Genomic DNA, 24,000 nt, shown 5'->3' on the forward strand with positions numbered 1-24,000 from the left:
GGTGCCTGGGAAACCCATTAAGACCTCTTGGGGTGACCAAATGAATGTAATTTGAGAATATAGCCCAGTGGCAATATGTGAAGACAAGCTGTTAGTACACAATGGTATAGAAGCTCATGAGTCAAATTATCTAAAGGTGGGAAACCGTCATTTTAAACCAGGAAACTGCTGGTAAATCAGAAAAATCAAGCATTATGACTGCTGCTTGAGAAATGAGAGAACGCAGAGGCAAAATTGAAATTTAGAGGATGTCAGTTTTCTAAAAAAAGCATTCCTAATTATGCAGAATCTAGGATAGTATACAGGCACAGATCTGTATCATTTGGCTTTTACTGTAAATAACATTTGGGAGAAGACAGAGATGGTTACGAGTTTGCTGATAATGTTGTTAATAAGTAAATTCCTTTAATCAGGTTAGGAGGAGTGAATTTCCTTGGTGGGGCCCTTGAGCTAAAATGATTCAAAATTGTGGTAGGGGATGGGAGAGTATCTTATTTTGACAACACATCAAAGACTTCTAAGCTGCTCTTTGTATGTGAAAATAAATGAGTGGATATTGCCTCAGACAAGGCAGCAATTACCATTTACAGAACTCCATTTCTCCATGAGAGTCAAATACTCTTTGGTCATTTCTACTCAGAACACCCTTTAAAAAATTAATGGCCAAGAGTTAAGACTAAAGTACACCTTCCTGTGAGACAAGAGAAAAGGAGAAAAGTACAGATAAAATTCCAAATGGAAGAGATAAAATTTGTTAAAGTACATGTAGTCCTCAATCTTTTTAAAGAATGAAGCAAAGTTTAATTAACCAGTTGAAAAAGGTGGCAGGGAGCTTGAAAATGTGAAGAGAGTGGAAGAGGTGAGCGTGAACTAAAAGTTTCATCATAGACCGTCTTTACCCTTCTCCTCATCAAAAATTTTCTCATCCTTTAGGGCCTCAAATGAATTCCTGAAAATGATCTGTTTTGGTCTCTTTTTGGAGTTGTTTAAAATTTTATTATGTGGTTCTGTTGGTGTATATATATACTTGTTGCTCCTGCGAGATTATAAACTATTTGGAGGCAGGGACAGTTTCTTACATAACTAGGCTTGGGGTGACTCAATAAATGCTTGTTAAAATAAATGCAGGAAGAAGAAAGCTATAGAGTAGGAAGTTATTTTATAAGTTAGTCTTTGGATGGAGGGATTGGGATAGATGCAAGAATAAGAGGATGTTACAGATGAGGGTAGCAAGATGCATTTCAGATTTGCAACACTTACAGCAGTCCCTAGTTATAAGTTTACTGTGTGAGTGTAGCGTTCAGTGAAATTCATTAGTATTTAGGAACTGGTAGGCTAAAACCTCAGACAGATCATCTGCTTAGGTTTGTATCAAGAAATATAAACAATGATGATTAGCATCCTTATGTCACAATAAAGTAAAATAAAGTATAAAATTTATTCATTGTCCTTCAACCCTGGCCTTATGATGGTTAAAACTGAAATTGTAATTAAAACTGAATTAGTACCTTCTTGGTTTACAGGCTTTTAGCCTAATTTCTCTTATTTGAACTGGATTTCTGCTCAGAAATAGGACTACTTTTGTACCTTTGGTTACTAGAGGTCACTGTTGCTTCCAGTCTTCCAGTCTTGCAGGCTAATCTTTGAGAGGCTTGTGGCTCAGACTTTATAATGTCCAAGCCTTGGGGGAAGGGGGTGGTGTGTGTGTGTATATATATATATATATATTTTTTTTTTAAACATACGTGTGTGTGTGTGTAGCTGATGATGCATTTTAGTCATACATTTGTGTAACTGAAATCATTTTTATACTCCTTTCTTCCAGTTAGGTTCCTAATATTCTAAATTTTAAAGAATACATTTTAGACTTCTCAGGCAAAAAACAAGCCTCCACTCACAGTTCTTTTTGTTTTTTGCCTCTGCTTTACATAACTCATTGCTTCTACTATGGGAGATCATTCACTCTTTTATCCAAATACTGAGGATTCCTGGCATTAAGAGTTACTTGGAATTAAACTGTAGGATGGACAGTGACCACAAAAATCTTTTGGTCTCTTCTTGCTACTTAATGTAAGTGTCTGGGGACCTTGATGATTTAGTACTATTCTCTGCTTAGAATTTTCTTTTCCCCTACTCCCGTCTGGTGAATTCCTATCTGTTATCCTGACATAGCTGAAAATGTCACTCTCCATAAAATAGAGTTACTTCTTTCCACTTATTACCTAACCATTACTTCTCCCTGGACTCATATCTTGATTTCATTCTCTAATATAATCTTGAGCAAGTTAATAATGTCTCTAGGCCTCGGTTATTTCATCAACAAAACTTGAATGATAATAGTATATCCTTTTTAGGATTATAGTGAAGATTAAAGGACATAATAATTATAAAACACTTAGGATAACAATATTTAGCAAGTGCTTGATAATTAATATTAATACTCTTCTATACCATTTACTGTATTGTATCTCTTTCCTTCATCTTTTCAATGCACCAATCACTATTTTAGGTGCTGGAGACTGAAGAAATAAAAAAGGCACTGACTTCGCTTCCACGGGGCCTTAGGTAAAGTGAGAAGATAGCTAAGTCAATAATTATGAAAACTATACAATAATTGATATTAAAAAGGTAAATTTAGGGTATTGTTGGGAGCCCCTGATGCTGAGGCTGAAACTCCTTTGGCTACCTCATGTGAAGAGTTGACTCACTGGAAAAGACCCTGATGCTGGGAGGGATTGGGGGCAGGAGGAGAAGGGGACGACAGAGGATGAGATGGCTGGATGGCATCACTGACTCGATGGACGTGAGTCTGAGTGAACTCCAGGAGTTGATGATGGACAGGGAGGCCTGGTGTGCTGCGATGCATGGGGTGGCAAAGAGTCGGACACGACTGAGCTGACTGAACTGGGAGCACCTAACTGAAACTGGAGTCGAAGATTCCTTGCAGAAGGTGACATCAGCATTCATCTTCCTTTATGAGCCTAACATCCACCTACTGGTACCAGTTCCCAAATTGTTAATCTATATTCTAGACTTGAGCAGTTAAGAATTACTAGATTGTTCTGCTTCTATGTCCCTCAGAATTCATAAATGTAAAATGTCCCCAAGCTGAAATCATTATCTTTTAAGACCTAAATATTTCTTACAACTTCCTTTTCCTTTCCATTTATGCTGCTGCTGCTGCGTTGCTTCAGTCGTGTCCAACTCTGTGCGACCCCAGAGACGGCAGCCCACCAGGCTCCCCCGTCCCTGGGATTCTCCAGGCAAGAACACTGGAGTGGGTTGCCATTTCCTTCTCCAATGCATGAAAGTGAAAAGTGAAAGTGAAGTCGCTCAGTCGTGTCAGACCCTCAGCGACCCCATGGACTGCAGCCTACCAGGCTCCTCCATCCATGGGATTTTCCAGGCAAGAGTACTGGAGTGGGGTGCCATTGCCTTCTCCATTTACCTGGCTACCTCTTACTTATTCTTTAAGGCTGTTCTGCATTTTTTCTAGGAAGCCCTTCTTGGGCTCTTTGTCTCTAATCATCCTTACAGAATTGTGTGTCTTTTCTCTGTACTTGTATGATACTCTGTTCATTTCATTTTGTTGCTGTACTTACTTTATGTTTTCAGTGCTAGTGTGATTTTCTTGCAAGATTTTAATTCCCTGATGCTCGTGGCTCCCTTATATTCTCTTGTAAACACAAAGCTAGGATAATAATAGTCCTTGAGTAAATATTTAATGGGTAAATGGATAATGAATATATGTTAATGTAGGCAAGCAGAGGTGACTAGTGTATTACAGAGAGAAGGACCATCCAGGAGCAAAGTGCAGAGGAGTAAAAAGTACTTAGTTTGAAAGTTTAAAATAAACAGAAGTATGAGGTGTGAAAGTTGGGAGTGTCAAAAATGAGCTTCAACTGGTGAAGAGAGCCCATAGTGAAAGATTTTCTTATGCCTTGCTAAGGAATTTAGTTTTTATCCTGAGGACACTGGAGAGCCGTTAAAGGATTTTAAATTAAGTAACGACAGGTAGATTTACACTAATCCATTAATTCTAAGATGGCTGTGTTTCTTGCGTTTTAACATCTCTGGAATTGCAGTGTATCTTACTGTTGATTGTGTCTTACAGTTCTTATAAGCAACACTTCTTTCTGGTGCTGTTCATGATAATGGTATATATTACAGTTGATGGCATGTTCAATTCAAAGACACATAGCATGTTTTAGAAAGATTTCTGACACAGTGTACAGGATGTTTTAAGAACAAGGTCATAACAGTGCCAGAAGGGAGAATAGAGATAAACTAATCATAATCCAGAAGAGAAGTTTGAGGCAGTACTGGTGAAGAATGCATTCATTTAGTCGCTTAGATAGTAAGTGTTCTCTAGGATTCAAGCAGAATGCTAAGCATGGTGATACAGATAAGAATCATACAACAAGTAAGAGTTCCAGCTAGAGTTACAGGTTGTTATAAATGGTTTAAGTAAAAATGGATCATAGACCTCAGTGTGAGGACTAAAGCCATTAAAACTTCCATTAAAAAAATACAGAGTAGGAGCAAATCTTAGTGTCCTTGGTTTGGCAAAGATGTCTTTTCGTTTGGCAAAGATATCTTAAATAGGACACAGTGAGTGCAAATAATAGAAAACTCAGTTATTTGAACTTCATTAGAGTTTTTAATGTTTTTAGACTTTGGCTCAGACCATGAACTCCTTATTGCCAAATTCAGACTTAAATTGAAGAAAGTAGGGAAAACCACTAGACCATTCAGGTATAACCTAAATCAAATCCTTTATGATTATACAGTGGAAGTGAGAAATAGATTTAAGGGCCTAGATCTGATAGAGTACCTGATGAAATATGGAATGAGGTTCGTGACATTGTACAGGAGACAGGGATCAAGACCATCCCCATGGAAAAGAAATGCAAAAAAGCAAAATGGCTGTCTGGGGAGGCCTTACACATAGCTGTGAAAAGAAGAGAAGTGAAAAGCAAAGGAGAAAAGGAAAGATATAAACATCTGAATGCAGGGTTCCAAAGAATAGCAAGAAGAGATAAGAAAGCCTTCTTCAGCGATCAATGCAAAGAAATAGAGGAAAACAACAGAATGGGAAAGACTAGGGATCTCTTCAAGAAAATCAGAGATACCAAAGGAACATTTCATGCAAAGATGGGCTCGATAAAGGACAGAAATGGTATGGACCTAACGGAAGCAGAAGATATTAAGAAGAGATGGCAAGAATACACAGAAGAACGGTACAAAAAAGATCTTCACGACCCAGATAATCACGATGGTGTGATCACTGACCTAGAGCCAGACATCCTGGAATGTGAAGTCAAGTGGGCCTTAGAAAGCATCACTATGAACAAAGCTAGTGGAGGTGATAGAATTCCATCCTGGAAGATGATGCTGTGAAAGTGCTGCACTCAATATGCCAGCAAATGTGGAAAACTCAGCAGTGGCCACAGGACTGGAAAAGGTCAGTTTTCATTCCAATCCCAAAGAAAGGCAATGCCAAAGAATGCTCAAACTACCACACAATTGCACTCATGTCACACGCTAGTAAAGTAATGCTCAAAATTCTCCAAGCCAGGCTTCAGCAGTATGTGAACCGTGAACTTCCTGATGTTCAAGCTGGTTTTAGAAAAGGCAGAAGAACCAGAGATCAAATTGCCAACATCTGCTGGATCATCGAAAAAGCAAAAGAGTTCCAGAAACACATCTGTTTCTGCTTTATTGACTATGCCAAAGCCTTTGACTGTGTGGATCACAATCAACTGTGGGAAATTCTGAAAGAGATGGGAATACCAGACCACCTGACCTGCCTCTTGAGAAATTTGTATGCAGGTCAGGAAGCAACAGTTAGAACTGGACATGGAACAACAGACTGGTTCCAAATAGGAAAAGGAGTACGTCAAGGCTGTATATTGTCACCGTGTTTATTTAACTTCTATGCAGAGTACATCATGAGAAACGCTGGACTGGAAGAAACACAAGCTGGAATCAAGATTGCCGGGAGAAATATCAATAACCTCAGATATGCAGATGACACCACCCTTATGGCAGAAAGTGAAGAGGAACTAAAAAGCCTCTTGATGAAAGTGAAAGTGGAGAGTGAAAAAGTTGGCTTAAAGCTCAACATTCAGGAAACGAAGATCATGGCATCTGGTCCCATCACTTCATGGGAAATAGATGGGGAAACAGTGGAAACAGTGTCAGACTTCATTTTTCTGGGCTCCAAAATCACTGCAGATGGTGACTGCAGCCATGAAATTAAAAGATGCTTACTCCTTGGAAGGAAAGTTATGACCAACCTAGATAGCATATTCAAAAGCAGAGACATTACTTTGCCAACAAAGGTTTGTCTAGTCAAGGCTATGGTTTTTCCTGTGGTCATATATGGATGTGAGAGTTGGACTGTGAAGAAGGCTGAGCACTGAAGAATTGATGCTTTTGAACTGTGGTTTTGTAGAGGACTCTTGAGAGTCCCTTGGACTGCAAGGAGATCCAGCCGGTCCATTCTGAAGGAGATCAGCCCTGGGATTTCTTTGGAAGGACTGATGCTGAAGCTGAAATTCCAGTACTTTGGCCACCTCATGCGAAGAGTTGACTCATTGGAAAAGACTCTGATGCTGGGAGGGATTAGGGGCAAGAGGAGAAGGGGACGACAGAGGATGAGATGGTTGGATGGCATCACTGACTCGATGGACGTGAGTCTGAGTGAACTCCAGGAGTTGGTGATGGACAGGGAGGCCTGGCGTGCTGTGATTCATGGGTCGCAAAGAGTTGGACACGACTGAGCGACTGATCTGATCTGATCTGAGAGTTTTTAAGTCTCTTCTTCCAAAGACTGTCTTGAAAATAAATGTATCTACCTTTGAGAAATGAAAGCATGTGTCCACTCAAAGACTTGTACAGTTTTGTTCATTGTAGCTTTATTTGTAATATAGAAAACTGGAAACAATCCAAATGCCAACAAGTAAATGAATAAGTGAATTAAAACCTTGTGATATCCGTATGATGGGATAGTATTGAACTATAGAAAAGACTAATCTGCTGATACACTTACCAACTCAGATGAACCTCAAAATAATAATGCTGAATTTTAAAAGGCAGGCAAAAGAGATATACACTGTATTATTCCATTTATATAAAATTCTAGAAAATGCAGACTATGGTGATAGGAAGTAGATCAGTGGTTGCCTGTGGACAAGAGTGAGGGAGAGAGCAATGAGTCACAGAGGGACAGAAGGACACTTTAGAGAATGATGGCCACATTCATTATCCTGATTGTTATGATTGTTTCACAGGGACATAGGTATGAAAAACTTAGTATTAATAAATTGTACCCTTTATGTGGGCTTCCCTCGTAGCTCAGTTAGTAAAGAATCTGCCTGCAATGCAGGAGATCTGGGTTTGATTCCTGGGTTGGAAAGATGCCCTGTAGAAGGAAATGGCAATCCACTCCAGTATTCTTGCCTAGAAGATCCCATGGACAGAGGAGCCTGACAGGCTACACACTTTATGTATAACTTATTGCATGCCAATTTTCTCTGAACAGAACTGGAGGGAAAATTTTTTTTTTTTTAAGAATGATAGATGCCACAGAGCTCTTAGTCACCTGTTCATTGCCATTGAACGTTGGCAGTAAGGATGTGGAGGAATCGAAACTGATGTCTTATTTTCTGGTTTGTATAGTGAATGGCTGTTAATGTCTTTCACCATGAATAAGATGTATCACAGAGTCCTGGTTTTTAATTGTTTTTTGTTTGGTGCACATAAGTTCATGAGGAGGTATTCAATAGCAGTTAGATGTAAAAAATTGTAAAAAGGGTTTGATGGTGTCAAGATAACTGAAGGTCAAAATATAAAATCTGAGCAAGAAAAGAATATCCAGCAAATGAGAGTGAGAAGAAATCAGATCTAAGAAGAAATTCAGGCAAGGGCAGTGTCCTAGAAGCTAAGGACGTGTCATTGCCTAAATACTATTCTTTCCTGAAAGATTAACAGTAGTATTAGATGCTGAAGAAAAGTTAAGCAAGATAACGACTGAAAAATCTTCATTGAATTTAGTGAAAAAGAAGTCACGGGTGATCTTCTCAAGAAAAGTTTCTGTAAAGTGGTTAGATGATAACTAGGTTGTAGAGGCTGAGATGAAGATTGGAAAGTGTAGACTACTGGCTGTTTTCCAAATATTAAACTTGGAATGGAGGTGGGTGGGTGCATGTGTCAGGGTTGGGATAATTAGGGGAAATGCAGAATCAAGAGTTGTTTTGAGTATACAGTCATCCATTAGTATTCTTAGGAGATTCGTTCCAGGACACCTGAGGGGAATGCTCAAAATGCAAAGACACTTAAGTCCCTAATAAAATGGCATAGTACAGTTGGCCCACGGACTTGAGTGCCTGTGGATTTTCATATCTGTGGGAGAGGGAGGATGTCCCAGAACCAGTCTCCCATGGATGCCAAAGGACAGCTGGATGTATTTATGAATTATACATACCAAGTTATATATGTATACTTTGAACAATGCTAATAAAGTTGTTGGTGTTTAGCAAGTGGAATATATACAGTTATTAAATTCTAAATGAGTTACAGAGGACTTAACTACTCTTCGTGCCAATTGTGACCATAATCAGACTAAAACTAAAGAGAGTATCCCATTTATACTAACTGGGAGAATGTGTTTGTTTTTCTTTTGGAGATAATTGCTAGCTTAGTGTGTATGAAATACTAAGTCTTCTTTCTCCTTGAGGTAAAAGAACATGAAGTAGCTTTTCTCTGTTTACATATTTGTATGAGAAGTTCTAAAATAATTGAAAACAAAATTCAGGGGGCTTCCCTGGCGGTCCAGTGGTTAAGACTTATGACACAGGGGATATGGGTTCAATCTCTGGTTGGGGAGATAAAAATCTCACATGCCTTGGGGTCAAAAAAAAAAAAAACCCAAAAAACATAAAACAGAAGCAATATTTAACAAATTCAATAGACTTAAAGACAAAATTTAAAAATAAGTGTTGATTAGTGGCCTGTCTCACTGCTGCACTCCAGTTTTTCAGAAAGAGAACATTAATGTATAATTCCTTCCTGAAAGGTTTAATATCATGTGTATATTGGCAGGATTCTGATAAAGATATTAAAAATATAATAAAATGATTTGTACTTCTGTCTGTGGTGTAGCTCCAAAACTTCTCCAGTGTTTTAAATTTTGTTCTTGTTTACTCATGCTTATACAATCAACCAGATTCAATGAGAGTTCAGGTTAGGCTAAAGATTTGTCATTTTCAACGTAGAGTACTTGATAATTTTCAGTCATATAGTATGTTTTTTGAGACCTACCATCTTATTCATATCAGCATCTTCATTTTTCTATTTTTCATTTATTTTACATAATTAAGATAATAACTAGATAATTACAAAGATATTTCAACTTTTAAAATTGTTATTACTCTGTATACTTTATAACTGACTTAGTACTTGGGTACCTTTATAGTGAATAATAAAAAGGAAGCCATTATATTAACATATATACCTCAAAGTGGCCAATACATCATAATATATCTTGTCTTTTTGAAGTAAGTATCTAGGATGTGACAAGAGAGCCTTCTGATACTGATGAAAACTGTAAGGTATAACACTGCCATCTAATCATGTGGAGATGAATGGTAGTTTGACAAGATACCTTGAAGTATTTGAAGAATTGAATAGTAAACTGGAGGACTTCGAAACATTGATGATATGTTGATTTTTTTTTTTTAACATTTTTTTATTGTAAAATACATAGCATAAAATTTACTACTTTAACCATTTTTAGGTATACAGTTCAGTGGCATTAACTACATTCACATTGGTTGTATAACCATCATCACCATCCATCTCTGCTGCTACTAAGTCGCTTCAGTCGTGTCCAACTCTGTACGACCCCATAGATCTCTAGAACTCTCTTATCTTCCCAAACTGAAGCTGTGCATCCATCTACTCCTTTCCTTGTCCCCCACCCCCATTTTTTTTTTTAAGAAACTACCATTTTATTTTCTGTTTGTATGAATTTAACTCCTCCAGGTATCTAGTATAATTGAAATATGACAGTTGCCCGTTTCTTCTTATCTGGTCTATTTCACTTTGAATAATGTCTTCAAGGTTCATCCGTGTTATAACATGTTTTACAATTTCATTTCTTTATTAGGCTAACTAATATCCCATTGTGTGTGTGTGTGTGTGTATATATATATTTGTCATTTGTCATTCATTTGTCAATGGATATTTGGGTCAGTTCAGTTCAGTCACTCAGTCCTGTCTGACTCTTGGTGAACCCATGGCCTCCCTGTCCATCACCAACTCCCATAGTTTACTCAAACTCATGCCCATTGAGTCGGTGATGCCATCCAACCCTCTCATCCTCTGTCATCCCTTTCTCCTCCTGCCTTCAATCTTTCCCAGCATCAGGGTCTTTTCAAATGAGTCAGTTCTGCGCCTCAGGTGGCCAGAGTGTTGGAGTTTCAGCTTCAGCATCAGTCCTTCCAATGAACACCCAGGACTGATTTCCTTTAGGATGGATTGGTTGGATCATGCAGTCCAAGGAACTCTCAAGAGTCTTCTCCAGCACCACAGTTCAAAAGCATTAATTCTTCGGCACTCACCTTTCTTTATAGTCCAACTCTCACATCCATACATGACTACTGGAAAAACCATAGCCTTGACTAGACGAACCTTTGTTGGCAAAGTAATGTCTCTGCTTTTTAATATGCTGTCTAGGTTGGTCATACTTTTCTTCCAAGGAGCAAGCACCTTTTAATTTCATGGCTGCAGTCACCATCTGCAGTGATTTTGGAGCCCCCAAAAATAAAGTCTGCCACTGTTTCCACTGTTTCCCCATCTATTTGCCATGAAGTGACGGGACCAGATGCCGTAATCTTAGTTTTCAAGTGTTGAGTTATAAGCCAACTTTTTCACTCTCCTCTTTCACTTTCATTAAGAGTCTCTTTACTTCTTCACTTTCTACCATAAGAGTGGTGTCATCTGCATATCTGAGGTTATTGATATTTCTCCCGGCAATCTTGATTCCAGCTTGTGCTTCTTCCAGCCCAGCGTTTCTCATGATATACTCTGCATATAAGTTAAATAAGCAGGGTGACAATATACAGCCTTGACATACTCCTTTCCCGATTTGGAACCAGTCTGTTGTTCCATGTCCAGTTCTAACTGTTGCTTCCTGACCTGCATACAGATTTCTCAAGAGGCAGATCAGGTGGTCTGGTATTCCCATCTCTTTCAGAATTTTCCACAGTTTGTTGTGGTCCACACAGTCAAAGGCTTTGCATAGTCAATAAAGCAGAAGTAGATGTTTTTCTGGAATTCTCTTGCTTTTTCCATGATCCAGCAGATGTTGGCAATTTGACCTCTGGTTCCTCTGCCTTTTCTAAATACAGCCTGAATATCAGGAAGTTCACGGTTCACGTACTATTGAAGCCTGGCTTGGAGAACTTTGAGCATTACCTTTTGGCTATGTGGATAATTCCTCTATGAATATGGGTATACAGATATCTGCCTGACTTCCTGCTTTCAATTTTTGGGGCTGTATATACCTGGAATTGGAATTGCCAGATCATTTGATCCTTTCATGTTTAATTTTTTGAGAAACAGCCAGTAATGTTTTGTAGACCGGTGGGGTGGGGGGGTGTGTGCATGGTGTGCTGTCTTACATTTCTACATGTAATATAGAGGAATATGTAATATAGGAGGAATACATTGGGGTTTCAGTTTCTACATGTATGTAGAGAGCACTGTGGGCAATTTGCATCATATATTCTTACTGAAAAATAGTCAAAGATCTTGAATAGATAGTTCTCCAAAGATATACAGAGGGCCAGCAAACCCAGTAAAAGATTCTCAGTATTAGGGAAATGCAAATCAAAACCATGATGAGATAGCACTGAATTCCCAGAGATGGCTATAGCTGAAAAAAAAAACAAACAAGCCTGAAAATAACAAGTGTTGGCAAGGATGTGAAATTGGAACCCTCATACATTGTTGGTAACATGAAGTGGTGCAGCTGCTGGGTTTGGGGGTTCCTCAATAAGTTAAACGTAATGCAGTTACCCGGCAATCCAACTCCTAGCTATCTACCCGAAATAATTAAAAACATGTTCAAATGAAAACGTGTTTACAGATGTTTAAGGCAGCACTATTTACAGTAGCAAAGAGAGAAAACAACCCAGATGTCCATCAGCAGATGAATGGATAAACAAAATATGGCATAGTTGTAAAACTGAATATTATTCAGCCATAAAAAGAATAAAGAATAAAATACTCTTACGTTGCTGCCATGTGGATGAACCTTGAAAACAATTGTTCTAAGTGCAAGAAACCACACACAAAAAGTACATATTGTATGATTCCATGTATATGAAATACTCAGAATAGCCAAAACTATGGAGGCAATGAAGAGTAATGGTTGGCAAGGGCTGGGAGGATGGGTAGGAGGGAATGGGGGGTGAATGAGTACAGGGTTTCTGTTTGGGGTGATAAAAAGTTCTGGACCTGAGTAGTGGTGGTGGTTGCACAACATTGTGAATATACCAAATGCCACTAAATTGCACATGTTGAAATTGTTCAAATGTACTTTTTATGAGTGTTTTACTACAGTAAAAAAAAAGGTAACAAGAAGTCACTATTTGGGCAGACCATCACTAGATCTGATGATCAGTGATATTAGCATAGTTTGGGGGTTATTTTACCTTATATGTGAAAATTTTCCTGGGAAGTTTGAAAAATAAATTGTAGTAGGTCTTTTCCTTCCTCTTTTCTGATTCATTCTGTCTGAGGTAGAGAATAGGAATCTCAAAATTAAGGAAGCACTTTATATGATTGACACAAGTGGCTCCCAACAGCGTATTATTGTCAGAAATTTGGTGCTTTACTATCGTACATGTAACATTCTAGGGTGCCAAATATTGTAGGCTCTATACATAAAAGTTTTTGTTTTCTGTGCTTTTATGAAGGAAAAGAAATGAGATTGACCAAATAGAAAAGATTTTCCTGTGTTCATGTGAGAAAACTGAGTCCAAAAATTCAAAATTATTCTCTACTTCCAAATTTTTAAATAAATTTGACCCTTAATAGATGTGTCTCTTATCTTGTGACTGTGTCTTCCTTACCATGCCAGCATATTCATCACACATGTATTCCAGTCCTCCTCCTGTTTGAATGAAGGTAACAGAGGTTATTTCATATATTTATGCTTTATTTATAGGGAACAATATTCTAAGATTCAAGATTTATGATATCTAGGATTTCTAATGAATTAAATTTTGACAGAACCTGAGCTCTTTCTGAAAATTGCTGATATGTGGGGACTTGTGGTTTACTTAAGGCACAGCTTTGAATCGTGTCCTTTAAAACTACTATGTGTGGAAAACAAGCCATTTAGTTAGAGAATGACTCTAGCTGCAATTTAGCAAATTAGCATGTCTTTTTTTTATAGGTCTATTTTAATGAGATTAAATCTTCAGACAATAATATTATGTGCTACATAATGGATTTCTCTGAGACCTTCAGATCTTATTCATTTCCTTTTAAACTATAGACAATACTGGAGATGTATCTAATTAAAGTTGGGTGTACAAGCTAGCAAAGTTCATTATTCTGTGGCGGAAATAACTATTTCATTGTGTTTTTATATAATTTTTCCAAATAATTTATATATCACATAGAGTTGTCTCAGTTTACAGATATTTGTCTTTTTGCACTCATTCCTTTCTTACTTGTATACTTGATGCTTACTGAAAAAGAATAATTTTGTATGTTGCCTATGGCAGGGTGGGCAGTCTGCTTACTATATCTAAACACTAATGGACTGACTTTTAAAGCTCTAATCTTTGAGGAATATTTTGAAATTTGATTTTAAAACTTTTTTCTTAACTGTATCTAGGCCAGCCAGGCCTTCGAGAAGCTATTTCTATGTCCTGTATAACCAACGGGAGTGGTACAAACAGAAAACCAAGTCACACCAGCTCTGTCTCAATCGCAAGAAAAGAAACTCTTTCATCTGCTGCTAAAAGGTATGCATTTGTAAAAAGCTAACATTGCAAAACTATCTGAATGTGATAACTCAGTCTCCTTTTGAAAAGAATATGAAATAAGAGCTGTATGAAATTCAAGTAAGCATGTCTTTTGAATTCTTTGTCTGAATGCAATGATATCCTGCTTGTACTCGCTGAGTTTACATTCATCATACCTATCGAGTTGTGTGGGAAGTTTTTGGTTTTTACTAAAGAAAGCAAGCAGTTTCATTTCCTGGTTTGGTTTTGTTTCTTTTTAATAAGCATCTGTTGATGAGATAAGCATGACTATATTTAATTATATAAGTGAATTTTGCATAGCAAGTGATACATTTGATACAGCATTTTTAAAGGAGAAAAACTCTTTGGTATGTATGTACATTGGTGGGAGATTAGATGCTATAACTTTTATTCTCAATCATAACTATAAAATTGAGGTTTAATTTAAAAATGTGTGTGTGTGTGTATTAGGGGGTGGTGGATAGGAAGGCAGTGGAAATATTGCAATATAAAAATTTCAGTGGATATTATAGGTTTACATTCTCTATGTTCTTTTCATGAATTAATTAATTCAGTCTATTCTAATAAAATTGCTTACAGGATCTTAAAACTGTTTTCTTCAAAGAACGATTGAAGAAAAACTTTTAAGTAATAGAATAATATTTAAAATATGCTGATGGAAAAAGGTTGCCTCAATAAGCTAATGCTGAGTTTTTTGTCAGTGTGTTTTCACAGATGTTAACCAGACATTTGACTACAGGAATGGTGAAGAAATGACAGAATCTTTAGGCCTTTTAAAAATCCTGTTCTGTAATTGAGTCATTAAGTCGTCGTTACAGCATCTAGACTTTATCCTCCAAAGCATGCCAAAATTTATTACCTGTGTTCCAGTTTCAGGAGAAAAGGACAAACAACAAAAAAATAAGCATGTGGTGGAAATTTTTAATACAATTTTTAATAATAAACTTCCTTGTTGTATCCAGTGATAGTTTGTATTCAGCCCGTTTTCTTACATAGCTATAGTTATGTGCAGTGGTCAGTATTATGTACAGTAGTGACTTAGTTTAAACCAGATGAGTTTGTTAATTTATGATGCAGGGGCTTTGTGTTTTGTTTTGAAATAGCCCAGAAGGAAAATCTACTGCGTCCATATAAGACTACTGGCCCAATGCTGTGAATTCAGAATAATTTGAAGACCAGTAAGAAAGAAGTAGTTTCTAATTCAGTTTTAAATTTCAAAGTTAGTCTGATATTTTTGAGGTAGAATTAAATTTCTCAGCACATACTGTAAAAATTGAGTATGAACAAGACAATCAAAAGCCAGTCTGAAGTCAGAAGGTATCAGAATGAACTAGATTAAGAAATGTTACTGTCAAAATTATATTTGAACATTATTCATTATTATCATGTGATTACATTGTACTATTTACATTTGTTTAGCATGTTCTTAAACATGCTTTCTTTGTAGATTATGCACCTTATAGTAAATTTTAAAATGTCCTTTGGTTAAAATAGTTGCAATTTTATACCTTTTCAACTCTGGAATCATTGTTTCCATCTGTTTTGTAATATTGTCAAAAGTGTTTGTGCAGTATAAGGATGCTTATCCAAGTGTGATCAGGGATAGCGATGCTTCATTAACCAAGAGTCAGTGTGGAATCATGTGAATTTATAAATAAATATCTGAAATATTTTATTTTAGCTTAAATATGTTCACATGGGCTTCTCTGGTGGCTCAGATGGTAAAGAATTTGTGTGCAATGCAGGAGACCCAGGTTCGATCCCTGAGTTGGGAAGATCCCCTAGAGAAGAGAATGGCTACCCAGGGCTCCAGTATTCTTCCCTGGAGAATTTAATGGACAGAGGAGCCTGGTGGACTACAGTCCATGTGGTCACAAAGAGTCGGACGCAACTGAGCGACTTTCACTATGGTCATTTGTCAATTTTTTAATGAAAGACTGAGTCTCCCCCTTTTTCCTCTCTTAAATATGCATATCTCATTAGACTACTTACTGTCTTGCGTAAAATACACCCATAAATTGTTTTTTATAATTTTTAGTTTCACTTTTTAAGATAGAATAAGAAACTTAAAATTCTTGCAAAATGGTATTACATAGAAACTATCTTTTTTCTGTGATTTTTTTCTTAATCTCTTGTAATTGTTTCACCTACACAAAATTTAGCAGCAGTTCTTTTAGTAACTCATTTTTATTTGGTCTTTGCAAAGCATTTAGCTTAGTTTACATAGAAATTATTCTCTTTTCTATGTACATTTTGTCAGTTTTCTTTGTATTTTATTAACTTAATCATTAAAATAACAAATACAACTGGCATTAAGAAGTTCAGGGGGAAAAAAAAAAAAGAAGTTCAGGGGGGAAAACACAGTTGACTCTTGGTAAGTGTAAAACTCAACTGGTGAGAGCAGAAGTGTACAAAAGAAATAGGAATTAGAGCATAACCTACAGAATGTGAGCATTTAGTGTTCCTTGGGTGTCAGTGTGCTTAACCAGAGGTAATGGATAGTGTCATTAATGCTCTGATTTGGGTAAACTGAAGTCAGTTAAGAGAGCTTTTACTGTCCCCCCAAATTTGCTAGGATGGCATAAGGCATTAGAGGCCAGTTTGGTCCAAAGGGGCAATCTTCATAGGATATGTTGTCTTAGAATTATAACAGATTCTTTACTGAAGATTTTAAGAGCTTCCAGAATTCTTAAAGAAATATTTTCATTATTGAATGAAAGCAGTGTAAATTGTATTAGCTGTATGATTTAGGATTTTGAATTATATAATAGTAGTAACTTTTTCCATCATTTGATATCTTTTTTGTTTAAATATGTGTTGTTCCATGTTATACTTTATTTTACAGTGGTACAGAAAAAAAGAAAGAAAAACCACAAGGACAGAGAGAGAAAAAAGAGGACTCTCACTCTAATGATCAAAGTCCACAAATTCGAGCATCACCTTCTCCCCAGCCCTCTTCACAGCCTCTCCAAATACACAGGCAAACTCAAGAAAGCAAGAATTCTACTCCCACCAAAAGGTTTTAACTGACCCCAAGTACAGAGTTAGGGAATGGTTGTAATGATCCCTAAATTCTGTGACTTGAGAAAAAGTTGGCTATCCATGGATTCTAAGAGAAAAACTTATTGACTTTTTCCCCTTCACTTCTTTATGGCAGTAATCTGTATTTTAACACATTGGGGAATGATATTTTAAAATTATCATTCAAAATCTATAAGTTAAAACTTGAGGAAAAAGCTAAGTTATAAAGATGAAAGGAAGGCAAAGGTAACCTACTCTAAAACCAAAACATTTTAAAATTACAGAATATTAAAAAAATATATGTAACTGCATAAATTTATAGCCATGGATAAAAAATTGCATGTGTTCTTATGCTCACCATATTTTGGCATCATTACAACCTTCAGCTTGTCAGGGTCCTTCACAACATACGGCTCTTGACTGTGACTGCATCTCAGTTTCAGTTTTGGGTTTTGGGAGGATAAGTTCTTGCTTGAGTAGAGAATTGAATTCATTTCTCCTAATCTTTTCTATGCTAAAGGCTTGCTTGAGGGCTTCTCTCTGTGTCTTAATAATTAATATTTTAAAGTTATGAGAAGGGGAGAAGGGAGAAACCTTCTAACAATGTGTGTGAGCCTAAATTGGGGGTCCAAACTTGCATGCTGGGAGTTCAGCACTACAGCTACCTTGTAATCAAATATTTAGACCAACTTAATGAAATTTGCCTGCTTTAGGGATGTTGATTCAAGCTTTATAATTAGGTATAGATATATTTTATCATCATACTTCCACTTGGAAATCTTAGGAAAATATTAAACCATTCCCAGAACTGGCTAGGATTTTAATAAAAACAAATGACATCCATTCCTAAAAGATTTTTTAATATATTTTTATTTGATTAGCTTACTATTTTGCCTCAAATCTCTAATGGAAAATTTGGGAAAACACAACACCCTTCACTTGATTGATGCATGTTTAACATTTTTAAAATGCTTTGTGTGTCTCACGCAGATTCTTATCCTATCTTAATGGTTTGTAATTCTTCTGCCTGATCTAATGTGGAGTTTTTCTTGGATATAGCTTATTAATGTTTTGCAGCCTTGGATTGTATGTGATTAAAGGTGGCTTTTTTGTAATCAGTCTCTTTAAGGTTCTGATTTGACTTGGCATCTTTGTCCCAGATCTCTTTTTTCAGCTTCTTAAGGTCTCCTGGAAATGTGCTTGCCATTCTAAATTTCTCTTTGAATGTACTATTACAAGATGCATTGAAGACTGGATGAGTTGTAGGGCAGTTAACAGTGCAGCAAAAGATTCATTTATAAATCAAAATATTTCAGTTATAAATATATGGGATTAGTTTTGATAATATCAAAACATTCCTGTATTAAAATGTGTTTATTTCTGATCATGGGTAAAGTTGAGAGATACAAAGAAGAGTTTTGCTTTTAGTCCCACAATTATTTAGAAATTGTCATTTGTACCATATATAATTTAATTACACGAGTACATAAAAAATGAAAATAGCCTTGTCATGATTTTGAATAAGTTTTTTCACAAGTTCACACAATTTCGTAAATTATGAGAGAGAGTAATTATTCAGATTTAAGCACATGAGTGTTCTAAAAATCGAGTACTATTTACTCTAGCCAATCTTTTGAAAAATAGTGATAATTAAAAAACAGACTAGATAATTGCCTTGTTTAACTCCTTCACTCATCCAAGCACCGAACCTTTCAACTAATCATTCTTTGTCTTTTCTGGATTAGCTTTAAGAAAATGTTAATTGCTACTTATATGTTCTATTCAAATTGTCAATTATATTTCATTGCTATGCATAGAATTTTTCTCTAATAAATTAATATGTTTCTTGCAGCATAAAACGACCATCAACAGCTGAAAAATCACATAATTCATGGGAAAATTCAGACGATAGCCGTAATAAATTATTGAAGGCAGTTTCAACATCAAAATTAATATCGAAAGTTATAAAAAATACAGACAAGTAAGTATTATACTTCTATCTGAAAATTACTAGTTCTTTTACTATCAGGTTTGTATGTACAGTTATATGCCTTGTTTGAATCGTTTTTAAAAATCTGTATTTATAATTTATATCTTTTTTCTTGTAAGTACATTTTTTCTTTTGTGTTCTTTAAAAAAGGCTATGTCTTCCTGTTAATGCTTCTCAACTCATAATAAATCTCAATAATGTCATAAAATTTGAGTATTTTTCATAAATTCTTTCTGTGTTTTACTATTTAAGTGATCCTAATGGAATATTCCTTGTTTTATGACACAGTGTATATTAGTAGTTGAGACCAGAGAGAAACTTTAAAGAATACTGATGCCTGCATTTCACATCTGCAAATTTATTTGGGTTGTAGCCTAGACATTAAAGCTTTTGCAGTTTTCAGGTGATTATAATGGTGAGCCAAATAAGGTTATGAAATAAATATCTTTGAATTCCTTTTGTAGGCATAAAGATGTCATCATCAACCAAGGTAAATTAAAAATCCTTTTTAAAAAATATTTTTTCTAAATCATAAGTTTCCCTCTTGATAAGAATATTGACTTATTTTCATTCAGTGTATTTTATTTATTAGCTCACAATAATAAAAAGAAGCATATTTTATAGTCATCTAAGAAAATCTCTTAATTTTTATTGTAAGATATGTCATTTTTGTCTCAACCAGCAAAAATGTCAACCCGTGAAAAAAACAGCCAAGGTAAGAATAAGCTACGCAGTTGGTCGCCTTCTTAGTTAATTTCTTTCTGGATCTCTTATTTGGCTTTTCATTATTTATACTACCTCAGTTTCCTCTTAATGAAGAAAATACGGTAATTTGAACTAGTGAATCCAAACACTTTTCCACTTCTGTGAGCTCTGAAGAGTCAAAGTCAACAGTAGAAATAAATATATCATCACAAAGCAGTATAAAATACCAAGGGGAGTTTCCCCCCTTTAAAAAAAAGAAAAGTACTTAGAAAAGCCATTTAAAAGATTGATAAATTTTAACTCAGTTTCCTGTCTTGCCAACTTCATTGCAAATAATCACTCATTTCTTGAAGCTAAGACTTAAAATGTAATGAGTCTAGCAAATCCATTTCCTCTTAAATTTTTCTTTTATATTAATTGTAATTTCTGGCTACTTGCTGTTGTTGGCTTGTTCTGACCCAAAAAAGGAGAGCAGACTTTCTGTAAATGTGTATTTAATTGCAAAGTAGGTAAGATTTGTACATCAGTTTTACATTCCCCTTCAATTGCCTGCAAATTTAATTAAAGCATGCTATTCTAAGTAAAAGCATGTCCTTCCTGTGCATGCTTTTTACAGCTAATTTCTGTGTGTCATAGTTATCTTTATTTTTCTACGCTATTATATTAACCATATACCATGTGGTTAAAATTTTTGTTAGACATTTAACTTGATTTCTATAGATTTTTACTTTCTTTGATTCTACTAAAAAAGTGTTTGTGATCTTCTTTGGGTCATTTGTTTTTACATAGAAATTCTAAATAAAGTTGATTTTTGCTACTGTTTTCCTTCAGTTAGGTCTTATGTTCTCTTTCTTAATTAAGTACAGATTAATGGTTGAAATACCTTAAGGAAAAGTGAAAATTTATTTACAAAGCCAATTCTTTCTATGTGCCAAAACATTAAAAAAAAAAGAGAGATAATGATAGATAGTGAAAGGAGCAGTGAATGGAGAGTGTCTGTGTTTAATATTTGGCTCTATTGTATAGCAATCTTGTGACATAGGCAAAATGGCAACATCTTTGGGTGTTTTTCTAATCTGAGAATAGTAACTATAAAGCTTATTTCACAAGACTGCTGAATATGTATGGAAGTACTTTAAAAACAGAAAACACTGTACCTATAAAAAGGTGCTACTATTATTACATGTTTTGCTAAAGAACTTACATTTCATAAAAATCCTTATAGCTATGGTAAATGAGAAAGGGCTACCTCTCTGTCATGCTGTGGTATGCCCTTTGGAAGGAAAAGGGAACTAACTTATGCGTAGTAGGTCATAAGTGAGTGGTTTGTGTTGGTGACAATTTTCAAAACCATTCAAATAGGCAGATAAGTAAATGTATTTAAAAGGGAAGAGTTTTGCTAGAGAAGGATCACCAAAGTGGGGAAGAAAGGATGGAATGAAAAACTGAAAAAGGATATAGAAAAATCAGTTAAATTCTATGACAGGAATTGTATGTGGCTCTAGTGCTAAAGAATCTACCTGCCAGTGCAGGAGACATGAGATGAGATTTTGATCCCTGGGTCAGGAAGATCCCCTGGAAAAGGAAATTGCAAACCACTCCAGTACTCTTGCTTGGAAAATTCCATGGATGGAATTGTTCCAGATGTTGGAATTTAATAATGTCAAATGTTGCTTGCATTAAGCCTTATTTTTGAAATTTGAGTTTGTTCTTTTGCCACTTTAATCAGCTATATATATCATTAGAGTGTATTTTGAAGGAGAACTCTTACACTTCAGCCTGCTACATAATTCAGGTCTGACTGAAGCAGAACCTGTGCAAAGAAGTAGATGGTTCTAGAGATTGCAGGTAGGGTATGAGAGGTAAGGAACAGAGGGAATCTATGAAGGCAAGCTTGAAAGTGGGTAAGAGGCATCTACTGAAATAAGGGACATTTGAGGAGGAATAGATGTGGAGAAAAGAATAGTTTGGTTTTGAACAGTTACGCTTGAGTTGCCTGTAAATCTTAATTTACTTGTAGAGATGTGTAACAAACAATGTACTGTAGATCTTTAACACCTGTAGTTGAAGTCAAGACTGATTTCAGATTTACTTAACCTGTAATCAAAAGCAGATTAATCAATCTTGTCTTTGTTTTCTTATCTATAGTTGAGACAACAATAAAAACCCTTGAAGGATTATTATAAAAATTAAAGATAACGAAGTGTCATAGCACATGGCACATAGTACCAAATAAATTTTCGTTATTATAAATGTAACAGTAAAACTTTGCACTTAAATATGTGGAGTTAAGATGAAAAGATGACCATTAAATAGATGGTCTTCACTTGATGTAAGTTGTAGATTTAGTATTCATTTTGCATAATATATTTCACAGCACATTTTCTTATACTTTAGCTATTTAAAGTATCTCATTTTTGGATAGTCCGTTTAAATGTGATTTATTAGTTCTCTGGCTCTTTTTTGACAGTGACAAGTGTGACTTGTTCTAAGCCATCTGCTTTGATTTGGGAACAAGCTGATTTACATTTGGTATACATAAATGAGTGGTAGCAGAGAAAGCTTGACCTGAAAGGACTGTGTTCTTTAAGCCCAGCAAAGTAAAAGAGCAGTAAATCTGCATATTCTGATCAGCACTTTGAAGAAAGGAAACCATGGTTGAAAGCAGGAGGAGGTGAAATGGGGTGTACACAGGGCAATCGCTCATCTAGGTGCACTATACCATATTGTCTGAACTCCGTGGAACTTATATGCTCCCTATAAGAAACAAGTGATAACTATTTAACATATCAGGAAGTAATACACATTGAGGAAGAACAGGAGAGGGGAGAAGTGCTATTTTATATAGAGTGATTAGGGGAGACATACAGTGACATGGAGTCACCTGAAAGGAAGTAAGTGAACAATTGGGTATCCAAAGAAAAGAATTTCATGAGCAGAGAAAATTAGAAATACATAAGCTCTGAGTTAAGAGCCTTCTTGCTGTGTTAGGGGCAGCAAGGAGGTCCTTGATCATAGTGTGCATACAATTCTGTATTTGTTAACCACTCCACTTATACAATATAGATTCATTCTAAGCAAGAGAGGCGTCATTAGACACCTCACTTAGGAAAGGAAAGCAATGTTATTTAGTGGAAAGAGCATAAGAATAATAAGCATGAGACCTAGTTAGGGGTGAATCACAGAAATTTAAAGAATCAGAATATTACAGTGACTACAGTTATGAGTGTTGGTTAGGAAGAAAGTAAAATTTCATTTGCCAGAGGAAATTATGAAAAAAAGATAAAACATCCTTCATCTGTTAATAAATTTTTCACTGCCTCTTGGGATCTTGGATCTCGGTTTCCTGATATATACTTTGGCTTAGACTGCATATTGCCAAGAATCTCTTTAATCACTTTATGAAAGCTCTTTCTTCGCAACAAATAGAAAATGGAAGACAGCCCTTCATACCTTCTCTAACTCAGGTTTAATCTACTCTGAAGAGTTTGGCTGCAGGTGCTTTTGCTTAGTGCTTAGTATTGTTTTCTGACCTGTTGGCTCCAGGCATGTTCTGTCCTAAAACCTGATCACATCTGTGTAAAGTGAGCATTGTATCTGAAAACATAGCTAAAATTTACTGCAATATAGAGTAGCAGTGTCCTACTGACACTGTTACCTGCTGAGAGGGTGTGCAGTTTGAAACAAACCAAAGAAATCAAAAGCCCTTGAGCTACAGATAGAATCTTTCCTTGTTGTTTCCAAGATAATATCCAGAACTTTGCAATTCCAGAAGTTAGAAAGAAGGATGCTAACCTTAAATCTATGGTGGCTCAGATGGTAAAGCATCTGCCTGCAATGCGGGAGACCCGGGTTTGATTCCTGGGTCGGGAAGACCTCCTGGAGAAGGAAATGTCAACCCACTCCAGCACTGTTGCCTGGAAAATCCCATGGTTGGAGGAGCCTGATAGGCTACAGTCCATGGAGTCGCAAAGAGTCGGACATGACTGAGCGACTTCACTTTCCTTTCAAGCAGAAGGGAAGGAAACCAAATATTGCACTTCCAAAAAATATACTTAGTACTAAAATTTACCTATTGGCATATGTTAAATAGAATATATAAATATTACTTAGATATCTAGGTCTTGGCTTTGTCCAAGTATATTCTCTGTATTTAAAAAGAAACCAAAAAGGAGGGGACTTATCTGTTGGAAATTTTTTTTTTTAAGCAGAGATCTG

General features: G+C 35.9%; 1 protein-coding gene across 7 annotated transcripts in view; it reads left to right on the top strand.

Annotated features, from left to right (window-relative positions):
- The window catches only part of EML4 (EMAP like 4), a 154,720-nt gene that overhangs the window by 68,781 nt on the left and 61,939 nt on the right, over window positions 1-24,000 (top strand). For 4 of the 7 annotated variants that reach the window (XM_019970058.2, XM_070798552.1, XM_019970056.2 and 1 more), the window contains exons 3-7: window positions 13,916-14,045; window positions 16,912-17,085; window positions 18,940-19,068; window positions 19,542-19,567; window positions 19,760-19,792. In XM_019970058.2, the coding sequence (XP_019825617.1) occupies window positions 13,916-14,045; window positions 16,912-17,085; window positions 18,940-19,068; window positions 19,542-19,567; window positions 19,760-19,792 (492 nt within the window). The remainder of the gene's footprint in view (window positions 1-13,915; window positions 14,046-16,911; window positions 17,086-18,939; window positions 19,069-19,541; window positions 19,568-19,759; window positions 19,793-24,000) is intronic. The other 3 variants (XM_070798554.1, XM_070798553.1, XM_070798555.1) reach the window with 3 other exon arrangements.

The sequence above is a fragment of the Bos indicus genome, chromosome 11 (genome assembly GCF_029378745.1).
Source record: "Bos indicus isolate NIAB-ARS_2022 breed Sahiwal x Tharparkar chromosome 11, NIAB-ARS_B.indTharparkar_mat_pri_1.0, whole genome shotgun sequence".
Lineage (NCBI taxonomy): Eukaryota > Metazoa > Chordata > Mammalia > Artiodactyla > Bovidae > Bos > Bos indicus.